Raw genomic sequence first — 22,937 nt, 5'->3', positions numbered from 1 at the left:
TTAGAACAGAATGTATTCATTGTATAAAATTGCTAATTAATGTTTATTTTTTACAAATAAGATTTTTTTTATAACAAATTTTCTTGTACGAATATTTTTACTCTCACTATATATTAGATCTCCTAAAGATATTCCCTTATTTCTTGGAAATCAACTGTTGTACTTTATTAATACTAAAAACATGACCTGTTTAGATAATAAAAAAATAAAAACTCACAATTCATATATTGGCTTGCAGTTTCTATATAAAATTAGCTGAAAACGAAATAAAATTCGTACCATTTTCTTTTGCAAATTGTGTAATTTAAATAATATTGGCTACATATTATTGATAACATTACATCGTTTTAAATATTTCCTAACTCAGTTCTATTTGTATATTCTTATTTTTTTTATAATATAGCTTTAAATGTAAAATAGGGGTAGGAGAAATTGGGATCAAAATAACATTATAAGTTGTAACACTTACATAAAAAAACATTATAGACAAAATACACAAGCGTAAAGAAAAGAAAGAAATTTGCAATATAAATAATTACAAACTTCTATCTCTTTCTTACGCTTATGTATTTTATTTATAACGTTTTTTAATATAAATGTTACAACTTATCCGTGTTACTTTTGACCCCAGTCTTCCTTACAACGTAAACCAACATACCTGTCTACAAGACAGGTGTCACGATAAGCTAATTTAATTATAGTCTTGCGTTATAGTGTCAAATAGCCCTAGAGAGATGAATCGGAGATGAAAACAATTGCGTATTTTTGGAAAACCCTCAAAAAAAGAAATTGCGCGTTATATGTTTGCGTCTTGCAGAATAGCATAAAATGCATACAATATGCATATAAATTAACAAAAACATTTTACATCAAAGTGAAATGATTCTAGAAAATCTTATATACGTTTACTTGTAAGTATTTTGTATAAATGATTCCTGTGAAAGAAAAAGAATAAAAATATGTGACATTACTGCCTACTGTATCAGGTTTAGTCAATGTGTCAGATTCTTATTTTTGCTTATTTTACGTAAAAGTTGATTATTGCAAAATTGCAGAGTTATAAAAATTGCTATATTATCTGATAATAGATACTTCCTAGTTTGTATTTATGTTTCTGAAGTTTTACTTGTAGCTTTTATTTAACAAATATTATCTGGAGACACGATAGTGTCTCGGCGTAAAAAAAAATTATAAAAAACGGCGTTTCTAAAAAATAAAGCGATATATTAGTATCGGTGACCTTCTACGTCTCTATAATAACATATACAATATATATCTAAACAATTTTTCTACGAAAAAGTTTTTAAAATATTTACTTAAATGAGCTACTTATTATGCATGGCTTTATTGGCTATGTTAAACGTCATTCCTAATTTGCACGTGCTAGAAAATTTTAATGATATCGATTCGTCCTTGGAAATTTTTTATCTTTTTTTTTATTGACAAAAGAAAAAATAAAAATGTACGTCATAGTGCCCGTTTTACAACGTTAATTCTTACATAATTAGTACATTTGTAGCAAAGTATACTAGAAAACATATGTTTTAGAAAAAGGAAAATGTAAACGTTACTACGCATTATGCAGTTGGTAATCTCTTATGTGAACACAAGGCTCCTTATATAAAGATATCAATACTCTTAACAAAATTACCGTTGATTTCCCCACGTGACTTCGCGTCTGCTAATAGCATTTCGATAGACACTGGAAGAGATAGGTACTTATTAATGACTTTCATCATTAGACTTTCACGCTGTGAAGAGAATCTCGAACACTGCCAGAAAATGTGATTCGCACATTCCGGATTTTTTTATCTTAATAAACAAATAAACAATAATAATAAAACACTCGTTATACGGCATAGCAATACGTAATCAAATTTAAAAGAAACGACCGAATAAACGAGCAAAAAACAAAGATATATAGAAAAAATACTTAGTAACTATATATCTTGAATTTACGTAAGCTATTAACGTTTCGATTTCACAGAATTTCTTTTTCAAAATCTACAAAATTTACTTTCTTATCTTAGCTGTGATAATAGTAAACATTAGGATAAAGAGACTCTAAGCTACGTGAGCAAACCTAGTGACCCCGATATTGGAAGAGCCGTCTATTGTGTAAAACTCACGAAGATGGATATAACGTAATGAAACTAACTAGCTTGGTTGACCAATTAACTGACTCAAGCACGACATAACATTTAACATACAGTCGCCCGTTCATGTGGCTATTTACATTTGTATATGTGTATATATAGAATTGTACGGAAATTTGCTGCTAAAAAAGATTACTCGGTAAATTAATCACGCGGAACAATTAATTGACATTAAATTAAAATTGCGCGTAAATGAAAAATTGTTAAATTGCGACGTGCAAAATTTTATTAAATGTAAATATTACTATGAAGGTACATTGAGAATAATTTCCGGTTAAAAATGGACGACCCAGAGAATATTTTATTTAGTTTTCTCAACTAAAATTTAATAGATTTGATCAAAAAATTTTGATTTTATTTTCAATCATAATTCCAATTGTAATCAGATTCGTTTTCCAGCGTATACTGATACGTAATTAATTGCTACACTGTAAAAAACTAAATTTTAATAACTATTTGTTTAAATAATTCTAAATAAATATTTACTAAGTGTAAATATATATTTATTTGATACAAAAACAATAATTTTTTTTATTAATAAATATTTGTTTACTGTAAGTAAAAGTTTACTTAGTACTAAAAAATATATATTAACTTTTCATAAATTTTTTTTCTAGTGTATGTAGATATTCATTTTCTCCGACGCGCGTTTAACTTTAAAAAACAAGTTACGACGTATCTCTGAATTCAATTTGCGAATCCTTAGTACTATTCACACTACATTATGCCGCAATTTTGCCAGCGCGTCTGACTATAAAGCCACAAGTTTCACTGAATAAGAGAACCGAAATCGTGCGATGCTTCCGCGCGTCCACTTCGGAAAACAGACTTACCTGCATCCGACAAGGGCTGTCGAATGTGTCAATTTTGACACACTTTTCCCGATCGAATTTGCGCGGACGAAATTCCCACCATAAAATTCATCCGTTCGACGAGTCCAAGGATGGCCTGAGCTTTCGAGCCACCCCCCGTGCAGCTCGGGAAGAGGATGGAGAATCTGGCGGGTGGTACAAATTTTCTGAGGTTGCGCATCGTGCTCGTCGGAGCCTGAAACTCGTGGTGGTGCCCAAGCACGAAGCAGAGCGCAAGTGGTGCCGAAGGAAACCGGTGGTCCTCCGCCCGCCGCGCAGGATCCCATCCGTACGACGCGACGGGTTCAGTCGCGGTCCCGTGTTCGGCGCACGAGTGCACTTTGTTCGGGACGGTAGCGGGATCGTACGAGGGCGCCGGGGTGAGTTTGAAATTCGTCGACCCGATTATCGAGTGACTCGACGTAATTCCTGAGGCGTCTATTTGTATACACGCCGCACCTAAAATAAAAAAAAATCACGGTAATGTAAACGGTTCGTCATGTTGTATTATAGTTCATCACATGTAGTGAGTTTATTTCGTTTTTACGTGCTCTATTTGACGCGCAATTCTTAACACAAGTAGATCTGCAAAAGGCGTCAATTATATTTCAGTATAAATAAATATATCTGTTAATGCAATTAATGAGATATGTAAATATAAAGAATTAATTATATATCGTAATATCTTTTACATTATTAAATAATAGTTATCTTTCTTAATTACAAAATTAATAAATTTATTATTTTCTATATAGTTTTTAATTTCAGTCGATTTCTATGTTCAGCTTCTGTACAGTTTCAAATTCCAATTAACTTGATAACTTTATGGATCAATAAGTTCATAAATTTATCACGCACACATCTCACGTCCCTTCGTACACGGAATATAAAATTTTCAGATAGAACTAAAATCCCACGATACATATTCATATCTCATTGTTTATTCAATCCTTTCGCATGTACGTGCAAATGTACATCATGCAGTTTCTTTTATTTCGCTCAATCTATCTTTTCCCCGACGTTAAACGTTCGCAAAAGAAAATTTCTTTTACGCGTTATAATTTTGGTTTCAAGTTCTCGAGAAACTTAATTCAATCTTGAGAATAATAAAAAGCTCGTTGTGTTGCGAAGATGATAAATGTGGCAAAGAAGTATCATGGAGTATCTTTTCTCTCGAGTCTTCATATTCCCAATATTGAATTTGGCGTTTAGCCAACGGACTAACGATCACGATATCAAGAGGACCGTACTTTCCTGAAAGGGCCAAGTACTTCGCAAAAGTACTATTTGTGTGGGAATCACAATAAACGATCGTCGTTTCGTGTCTTGAAAGAATATCGCAGATACATATCGGCGATCCTTGGAAATGAGAACAAACGTACCTCGCGAACATTAATTTACGCTTCTCAGGCGGAGGATTCGAGAAAATGAGAAAAATACTTTTTACTACTTACATCATTCTTTCAACGATGCCGTATCTCCCAGGAAATTGCGAATTGTAGACAACGAGATTCATTGCTCTCGACAATACTAATATCGCACAATGTCGAGTACGACAATATGAAAATATGTGTATATCCAACAAATACGGAATGTTCCAGGAAGCTGATTTAATGACAAATCCTTCAACGAACTCTAAATTTATTTTCCTTTGGGAAAAAAATTGGCGCGACTCGGAAAGAAGATTAATCATTCCACTCGGGAGCAGAAAGAAAAACGGGAGACGATGCGAATCTAAATACTCGAGTTCTCAGAAGAAATTCGAATTATATGCGCTGTCTCTGCTGTCACAGGATACAGGTATAATAATACGAGGAGCGGTCTTAGCGTCGGACGTTTATTTACAGACTGTTATATGATTGTGTTTTTTAATAAACTAAAAGGATCGCAAAGACACGGGCGAAATAACACGAGGTGAAAAATACAACAGAACGTTTTCGATTCGCAAAAGTATCGATATACGGATCGCGCTCGTATCTCGTCGAGTGTCGTGGTGGTACAAAAAGCATCGAAGTGGAATTGCTTTTCTTTCGTCAGATTTTCCTGTGAATATTGTTAAATGATTCTCTTCCGGATAAAGCCGAAGAGATGGAGTTTCAAAAGAGGAAGGAACCGTACCAGAATCGATTTTCCCGTCGAGATAATTTCGCGGAAGGCTTTTCATAATCTCGCTTTCATCCGAAACTCGAAACGTCCGCGTCGAAATGGCCTGGCATGGTTAATGAATTCGCCAGGGCGAACTTCTGCCGCGCGAGGAAGCAAGAACGGTCCCGTCGAGAATGCCAGCGTAATGTCAACATTAATACTATTTCAGCCTTTATATCTTATATCCTTCCAGCTGTCCGCCCACGAACCGAATTAATGTTTTCGCAGATACGGGGCCATTGATTTTACGTCAAATATGGTTACCAGGGTTCGACTATCGGCGCGACCTACGTCGACGTTCGACTCGAACTGTCTGTTCGCACATGTTACTGCGTTAAATCGTCGGCTATCGCGGCCAAATCCGAACAGCGCTGTTGGTAAAAACCAGTTCGATCCCAATGGGGTTGACGTCTGCGAATGTCTGCGAATTAGAGTGTGATATCGATTCCTTAGGGCCTATCAAGACTTGAATGGCTGCACAATGTATATACATAAAATTAAGCGATTAACCTAGGAATAGTCACTTGGGACGATTTTTACACTCCAAAAACGAAGAAATAATACGCAGTAATTTTTTTTACTAATCGAGGATCCATACCTATTTTTCTAATTTCACCTTACATGTTTTAAAAAGTATTAAGTAATATTGAGTAAACCTATAATAATCATCAATACTAATAAATTGTAGAACAATCAATAATATACAACATGTAATTTATATGACTACTTTTAATTGGTTTAAACATCATTCCAGATTTACGCAAAAAAAATATAGATATTCCATGATTAAGTGTCTCATATAAGGATAGTGCTTATGTTCTTCATGCTACATGCGTGATTGGTTAATTTTTTCTTGCTTTATATATTAAGGCTATAAATACATAAAAAACTTTAAGATAAAATTTAAACTATACTCGACCAATCACAATAGAGACATAAGGCAGTAACGTAAGTTGCTGTGGCAAATCCAAAATGTTAATTTGTTTACTGCTTATGTCTTACTGGTTAAGTTTCTTTCTGTCCCATAATCTATACTCTCTAAAACTTTTTAGAAGAAATCTCTCTCTCTTAAATATTAAATATTGAGCCACAAATTGAGACTCTTTGTCAAGACTGGTTTAGAGTGAGATTCCCTCCAGAGAATTTAGAGAGTATGCAGCTATGCAAGTTTGTCCGGATAAGCCCTTAACTCATCATCACTTGTCATAACGATGAGAAATAACTGCATATTGGGCGATATTTTTATCACAACAAACGTTCTTACGTCTCTTCAGCAAAAGAAAAAACTGATTATTCCAAGCTCTGACGGGAAGAGGAAAGAGAAAACAAAAGCGAATATTAATTGAGGACAAAGTCAGATAGTAGACGTAGAATTCAATCGCACTGTATAGATTACATCCATTCGATTCGCACACATTCAAATGCGCCTGCATCCGTCGAATTAATGCGGTGGATTGTATCCGCTCTCTGCAATGGACACGTTGCACACCTCACGCAACAACGTTCCTCGTCACGTGTCCCTCTCGATCGGAGGGTGGAAACCGTCGGACACCAAGCATTCCACAAGCGATAATCAATAAACACATCATACCGTCATATACAAATCTCTCCGGTTTTAGGGATTGTAAATTAACACCAATACGTGTTAATTAGATGGACCCATTCTTTAAAATCCTCCCCTCTAGGGTCACGGTTGTTGTTGTTAAGAGTTGAAATTGGGTCATGCCCATTTATTTCGACAGAGGATATAGAAACGAAATTAAATGGCCGAATTCTGGAAAACGAAATTAATCAAATCAAACGGAACTTATCAAAGCCCCCTTTTATAATCTATATTCAATGTTCTTATCTTAGAGATCCTTGATATCTAATTGCCTGTAATTTCCTGCGAACATTTTTTTTACACGTTTATACGGTCGCATGAACGATTTCCGCGCGTAAGAAATGAAACCTTTGCTTTCGAATGGCTTTCCCTATGATTGAAAGTAATCGGATCAGAAGCAATTTCCGAACCGTAAGAGAACACGTCCTCGAAAGGAACAACTTTAATTGAATATCCTCGCTTTTGCTGAATAATATTTTGTTTCCATGATAACAACGATGTTAGTTTGAATAAATTGATGCTAGTTTGAACTTCTCTTAAGAACACAATTTGCAGTTCTCCACTCAAAATGATTCAGAAATTAATTTCATCGGGAGGAATAATTCTCCGCTGTGAGATAAAAATAATAGACGTGATTAAAGTGAAATTATCAAATAATTATCATCAAAGAAGACTTCTTTCCAAAGATATAAACCGGAGGTACATCGTCGCCGCGTGGCCGACAAACTCTTGCGAAGTTTTCTCATTTCGAGTTCGTTAACACGCAAAACCGCCGGTTTACCCAACGATCCGTCTCAAGTCGGCGAGAACCTCGTCGACTTACGAGTAACATGAATTATGAAGCGTTACTTTGGGATCGTGTATTGCGTCTAAAGACATATAGAGCATAGACTGCGCCATTCGTATGAAAAATTGATCGATAAAATGAGAGAAATAGGACGCAAAGATGATCTCTCTATCTCTTTCTATTCAACCAATCACAATATCTTAGAAAGAAAAGGAGAACTGGCTGCCTTCGTGCTCTTTCTCTCTCATTTTTGTTGATCACGTTTGACACAATATTTAGATATGGCTGGCAGAGTCCATGTTCTACGACTGGTATTCATATATAGTCGGTTCTTATTTCCAGACTGTCTTAAGTATTGTCTTAAGACGCTAATACGGCCCTCTGATTAGTTCGTGACACCTCAAGGCTGAACTTAAGATGATTTTGAATATAAAAACTGACTATGAATACCGGCATATGGCTTTGATTGCGCTCAAAGTATAAGTTAAATTACGTAATTTACCCCAATTTGGATTCGACCTGCAAATAATTGCGCCAATGATACCCGGCGGCTGTGATTATAACGGAGGTAATAATGGGAACGATCGAACTTTGGGGATAGAAACTGGGATGCGAAGTGATTGATATGCGAAATATAAACACGTACACACATAACAGCGGGGTGGGTCAATAACGTTTAGTTTAGATCGCGCGCGCGTGCTCGCAAAATGTACACATCGTCGCGTATATAGATATTCAATATCATATAGGTACAATGCATATACGGATGACGCACGAAATCCCGCGATTTGTGAAGGAAACTCAGGAAGTAAGCTCGCGTTTGCCAGTTATGCCGCGGCTTATCTATTCCGGTCTCCGATCCCCGAAATTTGATAAAACCCCACCGTTCACACGCACGTAACCATGCAACCCTATCGTTACTTCCCGAAACAAGTCGACCACCCACAGTGGAGATACTCTAGATAGATCATATAGTATCTTCAAAGTAGAGTCGGGATCTATAAGCGATACCGTGAATTATCACGTAGATCGTCCACAAAGATAGAACGTCTTCGTTTGGATGCGGTAAAGGTTGAAACAAAAACTAGCCAAGCACACAAAACTGTCTCTCAAGGAATTATTTTTATCTTTATTTTCGTGGAAAGAACGATTTAAAAATATCTAATTTATGAATGATTTATATGATTTATATATAATTTAGAACGGTTTAAAAATATCTAAAAATAATTAAAAATATCTAAAAGTTTAGCTAGATACAAATATGAAAATAATTTTGTTAGATCATCAAAATAATTATGTAGGTCGTCCAAGTTGGTTGCTCGAATGTGAAAATTTTTTGCATTGTTAGATATCAAAGACGCAATGATAGCCCAATCTCTTGTATTGAATATAACATTGTATTATTTTTAACTTTTATATGTGTCAGAATATAAATCAATCCATTTCTGCACGAAAATAACGGTTTTGTTGAAGTATCTAAAAGTTTAGGTATAGATACAGATCTGAAAATACCAAAGTTAGATCTGAAAATAATTTTGTTGGACTATCAAAATAATTATGTAGGGCGCTCGAATGTCAAAACTTTTGTCAGATATCAAAGTAGCATTGCTTCTTATTCTTGAATTTTATACATCGTTATTTTGATGGTTTAACAAAATTATTTTCAAATTTGTATTTACCTAAATTTTTAGATACTTCAGCAAATTCGTTCTTTCTATGTGTGATTAGTTTTAAAGTAAATAACGTCTTGTAGTTAGTATAAATAATTAATTAAATTTGAAGCAAATTTAGTACATTTTCGTTAAATTGTTTAATTCAATCGTTTGAATTAAATTATAAAATATTGAGTAGACGTAGTGGCGATATAGAAATGTTTAAAAATAATTCATAAATTAATTATAATTTAACACATAAATTTAACAGTGTACTCATTATGCTTGAGTATTCTACTCAATTATTTTAATGGTCCAACAAAGTTTTCATAGTTGCATTTAACAAAATTTTTAGATACCTCAGCAAAATCGTTCTTTTTGTCTATACAACTTCAAATATTCTCGGAAGAAAGTTTCAAAGAAATGTATGAAATAATATCGCAGAATAATTGCGCAACTAAAATTTCCTGAAAATGAAATTGCAATACTTTTTATTAATGTCGAATGTCATCTTATTCTATGAATTTCATTGGCCCTGTCTGACCATATGGAGGCTATTTCTACTCACTTTCTTAAAAGTAGTTTAACGACGGTAATTAGCTTGAAATTGAACTTATAACTTCTCTGATACCTTCAAAAGTTTCCAGATCGCGAGTAAGAAAGATGGCTGAGGAACAGCCGAAGTACAAATTGATCTACTTCAATGCACGAGGTCGTGCCGAGCATATTCGCTACATATTCGCTTATGTGGGCATCGACTATATCGACGAAAGGATCTCCAACGATCGCTGGCCTGAGCTTAAAAAGTGTAAGTGCCAGAAGTCAAATTAAAATAACTTGCAATATGTAAATTTGTTGCATTACGAATTCTAATAAACTTAAATAAAACTTCACACAGAGATTCAATTCTCACTTTCGGTTATAATTAAAAATTAACGTTGTGAACATAAATAGGACAAAAGAATACGACACTAACAAACACGAAATAATTCTAATAACTTAAAATTAATGTTCACTGAAAATGAAGGTGTTCACTGAAAAAAATGCATGTAATTTTACATGGAAATTACATGTTCATGACTGAAAAATTACTTAAATTACATAAATATGATTAGAAATTTACTGGAAATTGTAAATTTCTAATCATATTTAGGTAATGTTCCGTCATAGACATGTAATTTCCATGTAAAATTACATGCATTTTTTTCAGTGTACGGTAACATTCTTATCGATAACTCGAGTGAAGACAAATTGTTTCGAATCCTTAGCTGCCACTTAAGCTTGCGCTTAAACACGACCCGCCGATTGCTTTCTCTTGTTCACAGCGATGCCTTACGGGATGCTGCCAGTTCTGGAGATAGACGGCAAGCCGATAGCGCAAAGCAACGCCGTGGCGCGTTACCTGGCCCGTGAGCACAATCTCGCGGGCAAGGACGAATGGGAATCGATGCTGTGCGACGTGCTGGTCGATACCTTGGGAGACTTGAAACAATGTAAGTGATACATATGCCCGGTGCAGTTCACAACGGTCCCGAAAAGCCGCTTACAACCCTCTCTCTCTCTCTCTCAACCTCGACCCGAATCGATAGTCCTTTTCGGTCACGAGTCTATCTCCAGTCGCGATTTCTCGTTTTTGCAGAGGATCACTATCAACCACGACGAAGGTTCCGAATCGTTCTCATCGCGCGACGTTTTTTCTTTTAAAAGATTTACAGGACGCTTTCCAACAAGAACACAGTGTAACGTAGTGAATCATTTTATCCTTGTTTAATGTTGACACACAACAAGGATATAATTATTTACTGTGTTACACTGTGTCCTTGTTGGAAAACTCCTACAATTAGACTCCTGTTTTAGGAACTTTCCAGCAAGAGACACAGACGACACAGTGTAACACAGTGTGTCATTACACCCCTGTTGTTTGACAACAATGTTAAACAAAGATGAAATGGTCATTGTGTTACACTGAGTCTTTTGGAAAGCACCAATTAAATCCTTGTTGTTTATCAGTAAAACAGAGATAAAACGATTACTGTATTAAGGCCGGAGTACAGACTTTGCATAATAAAATATAAGAAAATCAATCAATCAGAGTCTCTTATTTCATGGAAAGGAAGGAAATGAAGAATTCTGATTGATTCATTTTCTCATGCATTATGTGTTTTGCGTTATGCAAGATTCTATAATTCCTCACACTATATTTTGCTAGAAAACATTCATAACAGTAATACTATAGCATTACATTGTCATTGCACAAGTTTTAATCATAATAAAAAAAGCTGCGCAAAGACAATATAATGATATTATTACTATTAAGAGAAGAGTTACAGAATAGGAACCACAGAGAATCGAGACAAACGTTGTTCTATCCTTCTTCAATAAATAACATAGAAAAAAATAGAACGACACTCACGTCGATTGTGTCTCCTAAAAGGAAAACAGTCTTAATCAAGTCCCGTCAAGTTTGCAAGTTCGAGCGTCGATCGATATCTTCGATCAATGATACTCGAGCTCCTGAATCCGCAGAGACGTGGAAGATTGCGCCGTCGAAAACGAAACGGTCCATCGAAGATGCTCCTGGAGATGCTATCACGGAGATAGAAAGAAAAAGTGCGCGACGCTCGACATAAATTTCCGGGAAAACTCCGGGATGGCGGCCCAATGACGGGCGCGAAAGTAGTTCCGCTTTTCGCTTTTCTGAAAGACACGCGCGATCTCGCGCGACCTATATTTCCAAGCTACCCGAGGTCGTCACATAATCGAGCGGACGGCTATCGCTCCGGAAAAGCGTTCTCGCGAAATCTCACGTGGTGCGTTGTACCGCAATTAGATCACCGCCGACGTAATCCCTGAATAACAATGCGCACGACGCTTTCTAATTAGACGCTTAATGAGACCTTCTAGTATCGGGAATTCAGGAACTTAAATCTATTCGATCGTTCAACAAACAGCCTTTGAGAGTACCTGGATATTTACAGAGCGTAAATAATAACATACTTTACAATAATTGCACAAGGGGATGAACCGTTAAAACTCGCGCACGATTTACTTTCCAGTTATCTTTCAATATCGCACAGAGGAGGATCACTTTAAGAAGGAGGAGAAGAAGGCGAAGCTTCTGAAGGAAACTATACCGTTCTACCTGAATAAGTTCGAGCAAACTGTTGCTGAGAATGGCGGTTACGCAGTCGGTTCTATGGTAAAGGGAAACCTCTCTAACGATTTTGCCTTTATGGGAGTCTGTTTAATTAAGTATAAATTAAAGCAAACTAAATTATGTACAGAAAAATATAAAATGAGTGAAAATAAAATATTATATTTGCCATCGACGCTCTCGTCGTTTAAATTGAATAGTGATATAGGAGCTCGAACGCATTGCACGGACGTCGAGTATCGCGTATCCAGAACTTTTAATTAAAACAGTTCTTTATGTATGTGGTATCACGATAAATAAAAAAAAATTCCGTTTCGATGATAAATTACCCGTTGCTTTGCAGACCACGTGGGCGGACTTCGTGTTCACCGTGGCGTTGGAGAACTTTGAGAACATTTTCGGCGCGACTGCCTTAGAGAATTATCCGGCGTTACGTGGCTTGAAGAAACGGGTACATGAAATTTCAGCGATCGCCGACTGGCTGTCACGGCGACCTCATTCAGAGTTTTGAAATGTCGATTCAACGACGGAAACCGGAAGGCAACATCGACGGTATCATAAACAAGTACATATCTGACACTTGCAGCTCACTATCCTGCATCGCTGTAACGGCGATCGATATTAATCGCGGCGTGATACACGATGCGCTTTGCATCCATTTCCACACAACACAGTTCTAGGAAAGGAAATTTCTTCGAAAACCGTGTTGTGTGGAGCGCACTTTATTTGAGCTATTTATATTTGAAAAAAATTTCTCTAAATTTAATGAGTATTTTTTTAATTAAGTTCTCCAGATCTTTTTAATTTCGATATTGAATATGAAATTATTCGGTTTGTCGTAATATTTTTTGTAAATATACATTTATTTTAAAAATGACAATATTATACGGCAGAAGAAATGCACGATTTCGCTTATTGTTACTACAAAAAAAAAAGAGAGCGCCATCGTTTTGACCTCAATCAGATTAATTTAGTCCCATGTGCGAGTTACACGAACTTACATATCGTTGATCGATCCCCAATCGTTTACGACACTCGTTTTCGCTAGCAAATTACATGAATAATGTGCGTAAGATTACTGTCGAATGGATGTCTAGGGTCAAATGAAGCTTGGTCAATGTGTTCATTTATCGCGCGTCGCGTAGTATGGCGTGAGTGATACATTGTTACAATGCGACTTCTGTTGCTATCATTAAAAAAAAAAAAACAACGAGAAGTGCGACAAGTGTGGTATCCCGGATGTCTCATATTTCGTAATTTCTTTTTATTAAGACAGATCCAAGCCGAATGAGCAAGCGTAAATGAACTACTCGCTTCAATAAAGACGGTGTCAGCGACATCCCTGGCGAAAATAAAAAATCGAATGTGTAAGAAGAGAGTAACAGAAGCTTCTAGGAGGCGAAAATTGAGACAACGAAACGTAAAAAAGGCATTTACGCTTCTTTTATGTTTCGTGGTCTCAATTTTCGCTTCCAGAAGCTTCGTTTATGTTTCTGTTATTCACCTTTTACGTTCTCACACTCCAATCTTCATTTTCACCAGAAATAACAAGTCATTCGTTTGTGTTTGTTCATGTCTGGGTCTGTGTTTGTTCAAATCCATTTTTACACCGTTACACTGATAATATTAGCGGTTGAGATAATGGCTGTGTTCAGCAGAGAAAACTAATCAGTTAGCGCTTAGTGATTCTTCAGTATAATTGGTTCCTATACTTAGATTCAGTGAAGAACTAAAGGCAAGAACCAATCATATTAAAGAATCACTAAGCGCTAACTGATTAGTTTTCTTTGCTGGACGCAGCCATTGGCTGCGTCCAACAGAAAAAGCAGCTTTGCAGCTGTTATAAAATTCTCTAATACGATTAGTCTTGTTCTTAGTTCCTCATTGGATCTAAATGTATAAACCAATCATATTCAAGGATTTTACAACAGTTTCAAAGCTGCTTTTTCTGCTGAACGCAACCAATATTGTGGTCTCGCTTACACAAGATCTCGATACTTAATTTATAGAATATCATCCCTACTTGTTTTGCACGAAATATGCCCAGTCAGAGTTGAACGCGGTTGTAATACACAGGGTAATATAAAATGTACGAAGAGCAAGAAGATGCATTGAACTAATGAACATAGCGTTGTAAATGCATACAATTCTACATGCGTATTTTATGTACAAAATTTTGCAGCCAGCAAAGGAAAATGCAAGAAATGCAACAAAATAGACTGCAGTCAATAAGATTGATTGCAACGAAGATTTAAAGGTAATTTGTAAACATCGTCATGCTTTTATCAATAAGACGGTATCTTTATAAATGTACTACATAAGATCTAGCTCGATGTACTCTTCATAAGATCATCGTGTTTGAACGAGATAATAAACGAGAAGATGCGCTTGTAAAATATATCTTGCCATTAGAACGGGAGCAGCGGAAATAATGCGTAGACTTTTTAATGTGCTACGATATATGAAGATGATAAAAAGCTTTGTTCTTTCGTCAGCGCTTAAAGACGTGCCCACAGGTACGGCGATATAGTCAATTGTAATTATCAAACGAGGACTTTAGGAGAGAGAACTGGCTGCATGAGTTGTAATGTATATGTTGCGACGTTATACATATATGTAATGTTAAGTGTACTATTAAGTGTTGAGATTACAAATGATGTAATATAAATGTTATTGCGATTACATAAGGAGCAGTATGACTGATAATAATAATGTGATGCAAACAATTAAGAGTCCAATTGATCTCAATGCATATATTAATATCAATAACACCTCATTCATAAAGTATAAAAAATATGCAAAATTTATGTGCATGCACTTACCACTTGACTGAATCATGAAATATGTTTGTATCAAAGTCCATTTATTTTTCTCGCGATTGAATTATTTTGTTTTAAGATTCAGAGCGGTTGCGGTAATCGATCAATAATCACAAAGAAATCTGGAACAGAAATTAGTAAAGAGAATTATTGCATATTCTTTACTTAATTTGATTAAAATTATAATATTCGAGAATTCTTCAGTAATAAAATTTCTTATGCGATATATTCTATATTTTCGCATTTATACATGCATTTCTATTTTCTTTTTGTTTCGAAGTTTGGATCGATTACCTATATTCTTATAATTACATGAAAATGTGAAATAAAAATTGAGATTGACATGAAATTGACATTTACAAATTGAGATTGACATTTATATGAAAATATGAAATAAAAATCAGATTGGAGTTATTGTATATTTTTTACTTAATTTAATTAAAATTGTAATATTCAAGATTCTTCAGTAATACAATTTTTCTTACGCAATATTTCATATTTCCGCGTTCATATTATATACTTCTATAAAAAAAAGTGATTCATTCATAAGTAATCCATTTTTTGTCTCAAGAAGATTTAGATCGATTGATGATTATCCGACCGCCACTAATTACAAAGAAATCTGAAACAAAAAATGAATAAAATGAGTTAGAGATTATTGTATATAATCTTTGTTTAACACAAAATTTCGGTGTTAAACAATTGTTCAGTAATACATTTTCTTACGCGATATTCCATAATTTCGCGTTCGTACACGCAGTGTCCGCTCCATTTTTTTTTAACATCGACTCGAGAAGTCGTGAAATCGACATCTCGAATCGAATGACGCTGCGACATCGATAAGACGAGAATTCGCAATCGAAGGTCATCGTTGAGGTTAGGTTCCCGTCAGGTTTCATCGCGCATATGTACACAACTTGCTTTACAACTTTGCGTTAAAATCACTGGGAGGTTTCGCGCTGAGGCGTTTCTCGTGATCAGTGATCCCGATCGCAAATGACAAATTGTCCCGACGGAGTGCTGCTGTAAAGAAAACATGGCGACAGCGAAGACGGTACTGCCCGAGGAAAGTGAGCTAACCGTTCAGGAGGCGAACGTCAGCTGGCCGGTGCTGCAAACCGCGTCCGTTTATATCGGCAAGGGTTGTGAATGGTATAACAATGTGAGTTGCAACTTCATTTGATAGCCGAATAATCTCGCTGATTTCCTACACTGCTCATTATGCATCGAGCCGTTCCCCTTCGAGGGATTACATAATACTCCAAGTCCCTGTAATGATATATGACATGTATACACGTCTTTGTAAATAATAATATATCTTTAATATTGGCTGTAAATAATGACATATGTTTAACTAATTAAACAATAAATCGCATTCATCTGAGACAGCACGTAAATTAAAACTTTATAAGATAAGTTAGAGCTGATCGTTCCACCTTCGAATAAACTATGTGGTAATTTATTTAATGGACAAAAGAAAAAGCAAAGAAGACAAGAATGAGTAAGCTATAATTTATCAAAAGACAACAATCCAACTTTAATCTCTTAATTAAATCACAGACTACGTTTTATAATCATATTAATTGGTTTCAGTAACATAACATCCTTATAGTTATTAACTGTTGACATAAAATGTCGTACAAATCATGATGTAAGAAGCTTCTTATATCATGATATAAACACTAATTAAATTGGATTTTATAACATCAGTTATAAAACCAGATTTAATTAATGTTTACATTTTATGTAGTTTTATATCAGTAGTTAATACTACTGATATAAAATGTAAACGTTAATTATAACTACAGATATTATTAAACCCATTTAATAGCAATATATAAACATAGTGTTGCATTTATATTGTTCTCTTGCATAGCGTGACGAGTAAAACGAATGTGATATACAAATACAATTAATTTGTCTTATGAAGATTTGTAAAAATATAAGAATTATATATTTTAATCTAGTACTTTTGAAGATATACATACTAAACATGAATTGCCTTCTAATCGCAAGAAATTTATTTCTAACACAAATAAGCAAAATAGAATTTATTTCTTCTTCAGGAATTTATGTTGTGTAGACAAGAAGAGCGCGACCCACGTCGCTGTCTCAATGAAGGAAAAGCCGTGACATCTTGCGCAATGGATATTCTTAAAAAGATGAAGAAACATTGCCTGGAGGATTTTAATGCTTACATGTATTGCCTTGAAAGATCAACGGGGACATTGGAATTTGCTCCGTATGTTATTTTATATTTTATTGTTAATTCTTCATCTGATACTGATTAATGGAATAATGATGTAAATAATAATATGAATATTATTTAGATGCCGAAAAACGCAAGCTGCCTTGGATGATTGTGTTCGTCAGAATTTGAATATAGAACGTCCACCTTACGGATATTTTTGCGAGGCTAAAGTGCATAACACATCGAGGCCACGGCCGGAAGAAAAGTCTATAACATATCCAGATCCAACTCCTGGACTGCCATCCGATGTACCACGTGAGAAATCGAAATACTCCAATCGCTTCTGGTATAAATCCTAAATCTCTCAATAGATATCGCCATAGTACTTTGATCGTGCTGTAAAAATTATATTTTCAAGATTCAGGATACATCAGATATCTAGATTATTATAGGGAAACGAGTGTAATTATATATGTTCTGTGAATATAAACATATTAATAGCAACTTAGTGATAATTTGCTTGATTATTGTTGTTACAGCTTGTATAAATATAAATATGAAGCATATAAAATATACTTTTTGTTTGTCCACCTTAATTATACATAACGTTTAATGTCATAAAACCTACATATAATTATTCATATATTAAAACATAAGTGTATATATATATATATGGAAATTGTAGCTCTGGAAAATATTTTAGTATTGTAAAAATAAATTAAAAATCAGTTTAGATTAAGAGATCATAGGACAAAGTTAAGGGATATAGCTCGTGGACAGTGAGATAAATAATACAGATGCAGAGTTTGATTGAATTCTTCGAAAAAATTATATACTTCATTTGTTATACTCCACATGACTTCATAACAAAATTTTTTAAAGTATGAGCAAAAATATATCAACACATTATCGTTTTCGGATATCGGAAGATACGTGATAATTAATTAAGAATATTACTTTATCGATATTACTACGGCATTTTATGTACATGAGATACAATTAGCTTTAGCAAGTCATTTAAATATATGTACTAAAAAACGATGAATGTAATCTTTAGAAACGCAGATATACAAAATACATAATACATACTGTAAATGTATGACAATTCATTTACGCATAAATCACGTATATAAACTTATAAATGTGTGTGACACATTTCTTTACGAAAGATCATGTTTAAAGCCGATTAGGAACCGATGAGGAATGTAACACCGGCTTCTACTTAATTCTATGGAGCATAGCCGTATGCTGCTGACATAAATACAGATTTCACTGTTGATTCATCGCAATTGTTAGAATTACCTAATCTGTTGAATCAAAGAAATGCACGCGATATTGTGCAATCTACAAGTCTTTATAGAGCACAATCATGTGTTAGCTCCATGTTATATCGTAACCACTCCAATTTGCACTCGGTGCTAAATGCACGCGTCTTCCATTATAAAAAAACGTCACCACACCGCGGTATCCTGATCTTGGTACACCGCTCTGTAACACACATTTTTGAGATAGTACAATTTAAAATGAATTACAAGAATCTTAATGAAAAGAATATATTACTCTGAAATCGTCCATTAAACCAAGCAATTTGGTAATATTTTTAAACGATTGACGAGTATAATATGGTATTCGTACTGGACCAGGGGCAACAATATTCCCACTTTTCAATTCGGAATAGCTAACCACTGTCGATTGATACACTTGGTTGACAAAAGCTATATCGTAATTATCCTGGAAGTAAACATAACAATTATAAATATACTTTGAATTCAGTAGATATGTATTTGCCACAATGATTGCGTATGACGTTTGTTCTCTTACTTTTAATAAATAGGATAGATTCATCTTGGTGAAAGGCACAAATTGTTCATTTAGCTTGATGTACTTCAGATGTTTTTCAAAGAATAAGCCGCTAAAATTAACAAGACACATTTTGGTGCCGATTTAATTTACTCAAATTATTTTATTTTTAATTATTTTTCTTAGTCTCGAGTTATAACATTTATCTACAGTATTTTTAATGTAAATATAATATACATATAAATAAAAAATACGGATAAAAAGAAGTACTTGCTGACTCCAAGTTTGCCGAATGTTCTGGTTCGTGAGATTTCCGGGCGGATGCAAGCTCTATTCTTACGCTGTTCCGGCTGCCTTATCCAATCGTCCCAGTATCTACATAAACAGATGTGTCATTATTAGAACCGCAAATATTATAGATAGATAATAAATTAAGCCACATTAGTAAAATATAAAATTATGCTTACGATTTGGGCCACTTAGGTGCAAGCTCTAACCATAAATCGCGCGTGAGCATCCAACCTAAGCCAGGAAAGAAATCTGTCCTATAAAGTAAATGTGGCGCATGTTCGTCCACCAAGCCAGCTTTACCATTATCATTCCACGCAGATACACACCATAGAGAGCTATCATTCACTAGTAAGGGATAAGTTCCCAGAAAGTATTCATAAAAGTCTGGAGCGACGTCCAAGTCGTCTATATAAAAATCAAAAGCAATCTTAAAATTAAACATCTTCAATCCTGTAAAAATGTGTCGCATTTGTCGTTATGTAATAGTGATTACACCTATCGTACCTTCAACTATAATTGCAGTACTATATCCAAGCTTCAGAAATACTTGATTTAACGCCCATTTATAGTGACGTGCGATTTTGAAGTATCCCCTGAATTTCTTTTCTTTAGGTGGTATTTCAATATCGGACTGATCAGGTTGCTGGAAAATGTGAGCATAAAGATTGTAATATATCCATCATAAGAATACAAGTGAAAGTATAATCTCATTAAAATTGAAAGAAATACAAGAATACGCTCTCTTAAATAATAGACATAGCAATATAATTATTTTCAATAAGGTATAGTAATACCTTTATATGTAGCAACTGGTTTCCATATTTTGCTATGACATCAGCAGTTTGTCGATGATCACAGTCTTGCGATACAACTATTGGGAATTGTTCTTTACTAGGTCTTAACTTAATTAATTGGTTTAGACATCGCTCTACTGTAATACGATTACAAGAAACGACCAAAATAGCTATTATAGGAGATCCATCGGGAAGTTTTTGTCTCAAAGGAGTACTGTGTGTTGCCTCAGTCTACCGAGAAATTGCAAAATTAAGAATGTGTGAAAACAGTTGAGATTAAGGGGATCTTAAAGCTGTCTGTATTACCGACTAAATCGTAATTTTTGTAAAACAAATATTTTTTTCTCTTTCACAGATTCGAAAATCCTTTTCCTTTCTCTAAGGATTAGAGTACACATTAATATGTGTTTGTGAGGTGGAGTTTTTGCCGAGAACGACAAAAAATTTCGAAATTGAAATCTTGAGAAAAGTTTTTTATTCTCGGCATAAACTCCACCTCACAAACACGTATTAATGTGTATACTTTAATCCTGAAAAAGGATTTTCGAATTTATGAAAGAGAAAAAAGTATTTATTATAGCAATAGTAATATAAATATATTACAGATAAGACAACTTCCTGTGTCGGGCTGTGTTCATCTTTAGACATCTTCCATTTATTTTTGTTTTCGATTTTTTGCAATAATATACTCTTATCCTTATTGACTTCATGTTTTTTGTTTTTATCTTTCTCCGTATCACCTATTGACAACTGGGCATTTAATCTATCATATTCTTCTAAAATGACAAATGATTATATTTGATTTATCTGTTCTCTCAAATGTATGTATACATAAACTCTTAAACTCATCTTACTTTTAAGACGTTTGCTCTCGTTGATTCCTTCTAGAAGTTCCTGGTTTATAATTATCTGCTGTTTTACTTGTTTCTCTAATCTGCTGATTTGATTTGATAGCTTGTCCTTTTCCTAAAGGCAAGTATACATTACAGTCTTACTTCTCTATATGGTATACCATAATAAGCTCACCTTATCCTGATCCTTGCCAACTGATTGCTGATCCAAAAATAAAAAGTATGTAGCCACAGCCCATAAGATAAGGGACCCAAAGATAATACTGATTGATCTATTCCGCATGACAAAACCAAGTGTCACCTTAACTGTAACAAAAATACACCATAAACAAAAAGGTACGCCAAGCATATACTTGTAGAGGATAAAGCAAACAGATACTAACAGGATTTTCACGCGTTGCAGTGCACGTCAGTACATATTTATTACACATGGATTCCTAAACGTGTTAGCCAAGTCTCGTTTCTTCTAGAAAATTGCAACGTTAGAAAAACGCGACTGTTAAGACACATTAGGCCTGTTCTTTCTAGCTGAACTTCTTGCCGTTCATTTTTCTCTTTTTTTTTTACTCCAGGAGGAAACATGCAAGAAATTCAGTTGAAAAGAACAGACCTATTAGTATCCCCGGCACACTGTCGTAGCATGGAGGCGTTACTTACAGACGTAGCAATCATATCCCCGATACAGAGACCTTTGTAATCACAAGTCATATGGAAGGGTCATATTCCATATCGCTCGTATGAATCATGGCAAGTAGCATTATTTACATCACACGTTGATCAACATTGATCAACAGTATAAATAATGGACTAGGCTACGTTATTACAGGCAGGAGAGAGTAATTTCAGCGGTGATCGACGACGACGACGACGACGACAGTACGCAAATCGCGCTGAAAACAGGATGTTCTTAGAAGCAGACGTTGACGTTCCACGACGACGACGAATCTGCGGACGCGGCAGATGTCGGCGAGATTCTGCGAGCACGCGGCACCAGGTTACTTACCATTATGACATGGGAAATGACACGGTGCTCTTTCACGTGGACTAAACTCAAGATCCGCTGGGGTCCGATCGTGCTACGCGAGATCGCCGCGGTTCATCCTCACGCGGCGGTCCGGAAGGCGAGTCGAGGAAGAAGCAGCCGGAAGATTTCAACGATGCTCACACTAGCGGTCCGAGATGACCACTGGAAGTACTGGAACAACTCATGAGTTCACACCGCACTGCTCACAGCCCTCACAGCTGTCAGCATATATGCACGTCGTGGAGATCTTTATCTTACGAGCGAGACCGCGAGAACTCTGGATAGCTCTACTGTAGCGGCGGTGCTCGGTAATTACAAATTGCATCAAGGCGATAATCGTCAAGGTGATGATCGCGTGAGATAGCTGGAGATAGCATTGTTCCTTATCATCCTCTATCATCCACCCACATCCACCGTCCGATTTAACCAAATTTCGCTGACGTAATAATCCATATATGTATATTATGGGATCTGTTTTTTTACACTGAACTAGTGTACACTTTTGGAACTTAAAGTGAAATAGGTATATATGTTTGATATTTGGCTAAAGCAGGTTAAAGTGAGAAAAAATGTTCTAGTGCGTCTAGTATGGAATAAAAAACAATTGTTATTATTACAATTTCCTATCTGACTCACAAGGAAAGAGTACATATATGTACATTTTTTAAACAAGGAAGCGAGAAAGAAAGAGAGAGAGAGAGAGAGAGAGTGAGTATAAAAAATAATACCCCTTCTCTTAATTTTTTTTATACTCATTAAATAAAATATTATATGAATAAAATAAAAATATTTGAATAAAATATATTAATATATAAATTT

The 22,937-nt window shown here is 35.0% G+C and overlaps 3 protein-coding genes across 6 annotated transcripts; 2 read left to right on the top strand and 1 right to left on the bottom strand.

Annotated features, from left to right (window-relative positions):
* Nucleotides 1-3,161: 3,161 nt before the first annotated feature.
* LOC108727436 (glutathione S-transferase) lies at nucleotides 3,162-15,255 on the top strand. 3 transcript variants are annotated; one of them, XR_001936847.1, is made up of 6 exons: nucleotides 3,333-3,387; nucleotides 9,835-10,002; nucleotides 10,520-10,687; nucleotides 12,251-12,393; nucleotides 12,692-12,913; nucleotides 14,531-15,255. XR_001936847.1 is itself a non-coding variant. In XM_018455568.1 (5 exons), the coding sequence occupies exons 2-5, from the start codon at nucleotides 9,858-9,860 to the stop codon at nucleotides 12,857-12,859; spliced, it is 624 nt and encodes a 207-aa protein (XP_018311070.1). In that variant the 5' UTR covers nucleotides 3,162-3,387; nucleotides 9,835-9,857; the 3' UTR covers nucleotides 12,860-13,007. The 3 variants fall into 3 exon arrangements, 2 of the variants coding, with proteins under 2 accessions (XP_018311070.1, XP_018311069.1); XM_018455568.1 differs by lacking the exon at nucleotides 14,531-15,255 and having other exon boundaries at nucleotides 3,162-3,387; nucleotides 12,692-13,007; XM_018455567.1 differs by lacking the exon at nucleotides 14,531-15,255 and having other exon boundaries at nucleotides 3,327-3,387; nucleotides 9,842-10,002; nucleotides 12,692-13,007.
* Nucleotides 15,256-16,004: 749 nt separating this feature from the next.
* Nucleotides 16,005-17,939, top strand: ND-19 (NADH dehydrogenase [ubiquinone] 1 alpha subcomplex subunit 8). Its single transcript, XM_018455528.1, has 3 exons — nucleotides 16,005-16,329; nucleotides 17,234-17,409; nucleotides 17,498-17,939. Exons 1-3 carry the CDS (start codon nucleotides 16,204-16,206, stop codon nucleotides 17,715-17,717), a joined length of 522 nt encoding a protein of 173 aa, XP_018311030.1. The 5' UTR covers nucleotides 16,005-16,203; the 3' UTR covers nucleotides 17,718-17,939.
* A 142-nt stretch (nucleotides 17,940-18,081) lies between these two features.
* Mgat1 (alpha-1,3-mannosyl-glycoprotein 2-beta-N-acetylglucosaminyltransferase) lies at nucleotides 18,082-22,569 on the bottom strand. 2 transcript variants are annotated; one of them, XM_018455520.1, is made up of 13 exons: nucleotides 22,098-22,569; nucleotides 21,752-21,984; nucleotides 21,478-21,560; nucleotides 21,270-21,400; nucleotides 21,098-21,209; nucleotides 20,847-21,019; nucleotides 20,244-20,474; nucleotides 19,954-20,092; nucleotides 19,626-19,854; nucleotides 19,429-19,533; nucleotides 19,180-19,270; nucleotides 18,919-19,089; nucleotides 18,082-18,846 (listed from the first exon to the last, which is right to left on the bottom strand). In XM_018455520.1, the coding sequence occupies exons 4-13, from the start codon at nucleotides 21,375-21,377 to the stop codon at nucleotides 18,733-18,735; spliced, it is 1,473 nt and encodes a 490-aa protein (XP_018311022.1). In that variant the 5' UTR covers nucleotides 21,378-21,400; nucleotides 21,478-21,560; nucleotides 21,752-21,984; nucleotides 22,098-22,569; the 3' UTR covers nucleotides 18,082-18,732. The 2 variants fall into 2 exon arrangements, with proteins under 2 accessions (XP_018311022.1, XP_018311023.1); XM_018455521.1 differs by having other exon boundaries at nucleotides 21,478-21,557.
* Between the last annotated feature and the right edge of the window lie 368 nt (nucleotides 22,570-22,937).

Source organism: Mycetomoellerius zeteki, unplaced genomic scaffold, assembly GCF_001594055.1.
Source record: "Mycetomoellerius zeteki isolate Tzet28-1 unplaced genomic scaffold, Tzet1.0 scaffold49, whole genome shotgun sequence".
Taxonomy (NCBI): Eukaryota; Metazoa; Arthropoda; class Insecta; order Hymenoptera; family Formicidae; genus Mycetomoellerius; species Mycetomoellerius zeteki.
Note: the sequence above shows the minus strand (reverse complement) of the source record. Positions and strands in the feature narration are given on the sequence as shown.

Bases quoted from the DNA above. Each gene is read 5' to 3' on its own strand.
- LOC108727436 (XM_018455568.1), top strand. From the start codon at position 9,858: ATGGCTGAGGAACAGCCGAAGTACAAATTGATCTACTTCAATGCACGA. The intron at 10,688-12,250 runs GTAAGTGATACA...TTTACTTTCCAG, and splicing joins CTTGGGAGACTTGAAACAAT to TTATCTTTCAATATCGCACA. The intron at 12,394-12,691 runs GTAAAGGGAAAC...GTTGCTTTGCAG, and splicing joins GTTACGCAGTCGGTTCTATG to ACCACGTGGGCGGACTTCGT.
- ND-19 (XM_018455528.1), top strand. From the start codon at position 16,204: ATGGCGACAGCGAAGACGGTACTGCCCGAGGAAAGTGAGCTAACCGTT. The intron at 16,330-17,233 runs GTGAGTTGCAAC...TTTCTTCTTCAG, and splicing joins GTTGTGAATGGTATAACAAT to GAATTTATGTTGTGTAGACA. The intron at 17,410-17,497 runs GTATGTTATTTT...AATATTATTTAG, and splicing joins GGGACATTGGAATTTGCTCC to ATGCCGAAAAACGCAAGCTG.
- Mgat1 (XM_018455520.1), bottom strand. From the start codon at position 21,377: ATGCGGAATAGATCAATCAGTATTATCTTTGGGTCCCTTATCTTATGG. The intron at 20,475-20,846 runs GTAATATATTTA...ATTTCTCGGTAG, and splicing joins CACAGGAAGTTGTCTTATCT to ACTGAGGCAACACACAGTAC. The intron at 20,093-20,243 runs GTATTACTATAC...CACATTTTCCAG, and splicing joins ACCAGTTGCTACATATAAAG to CAACCTGATCAGTCCGATAT.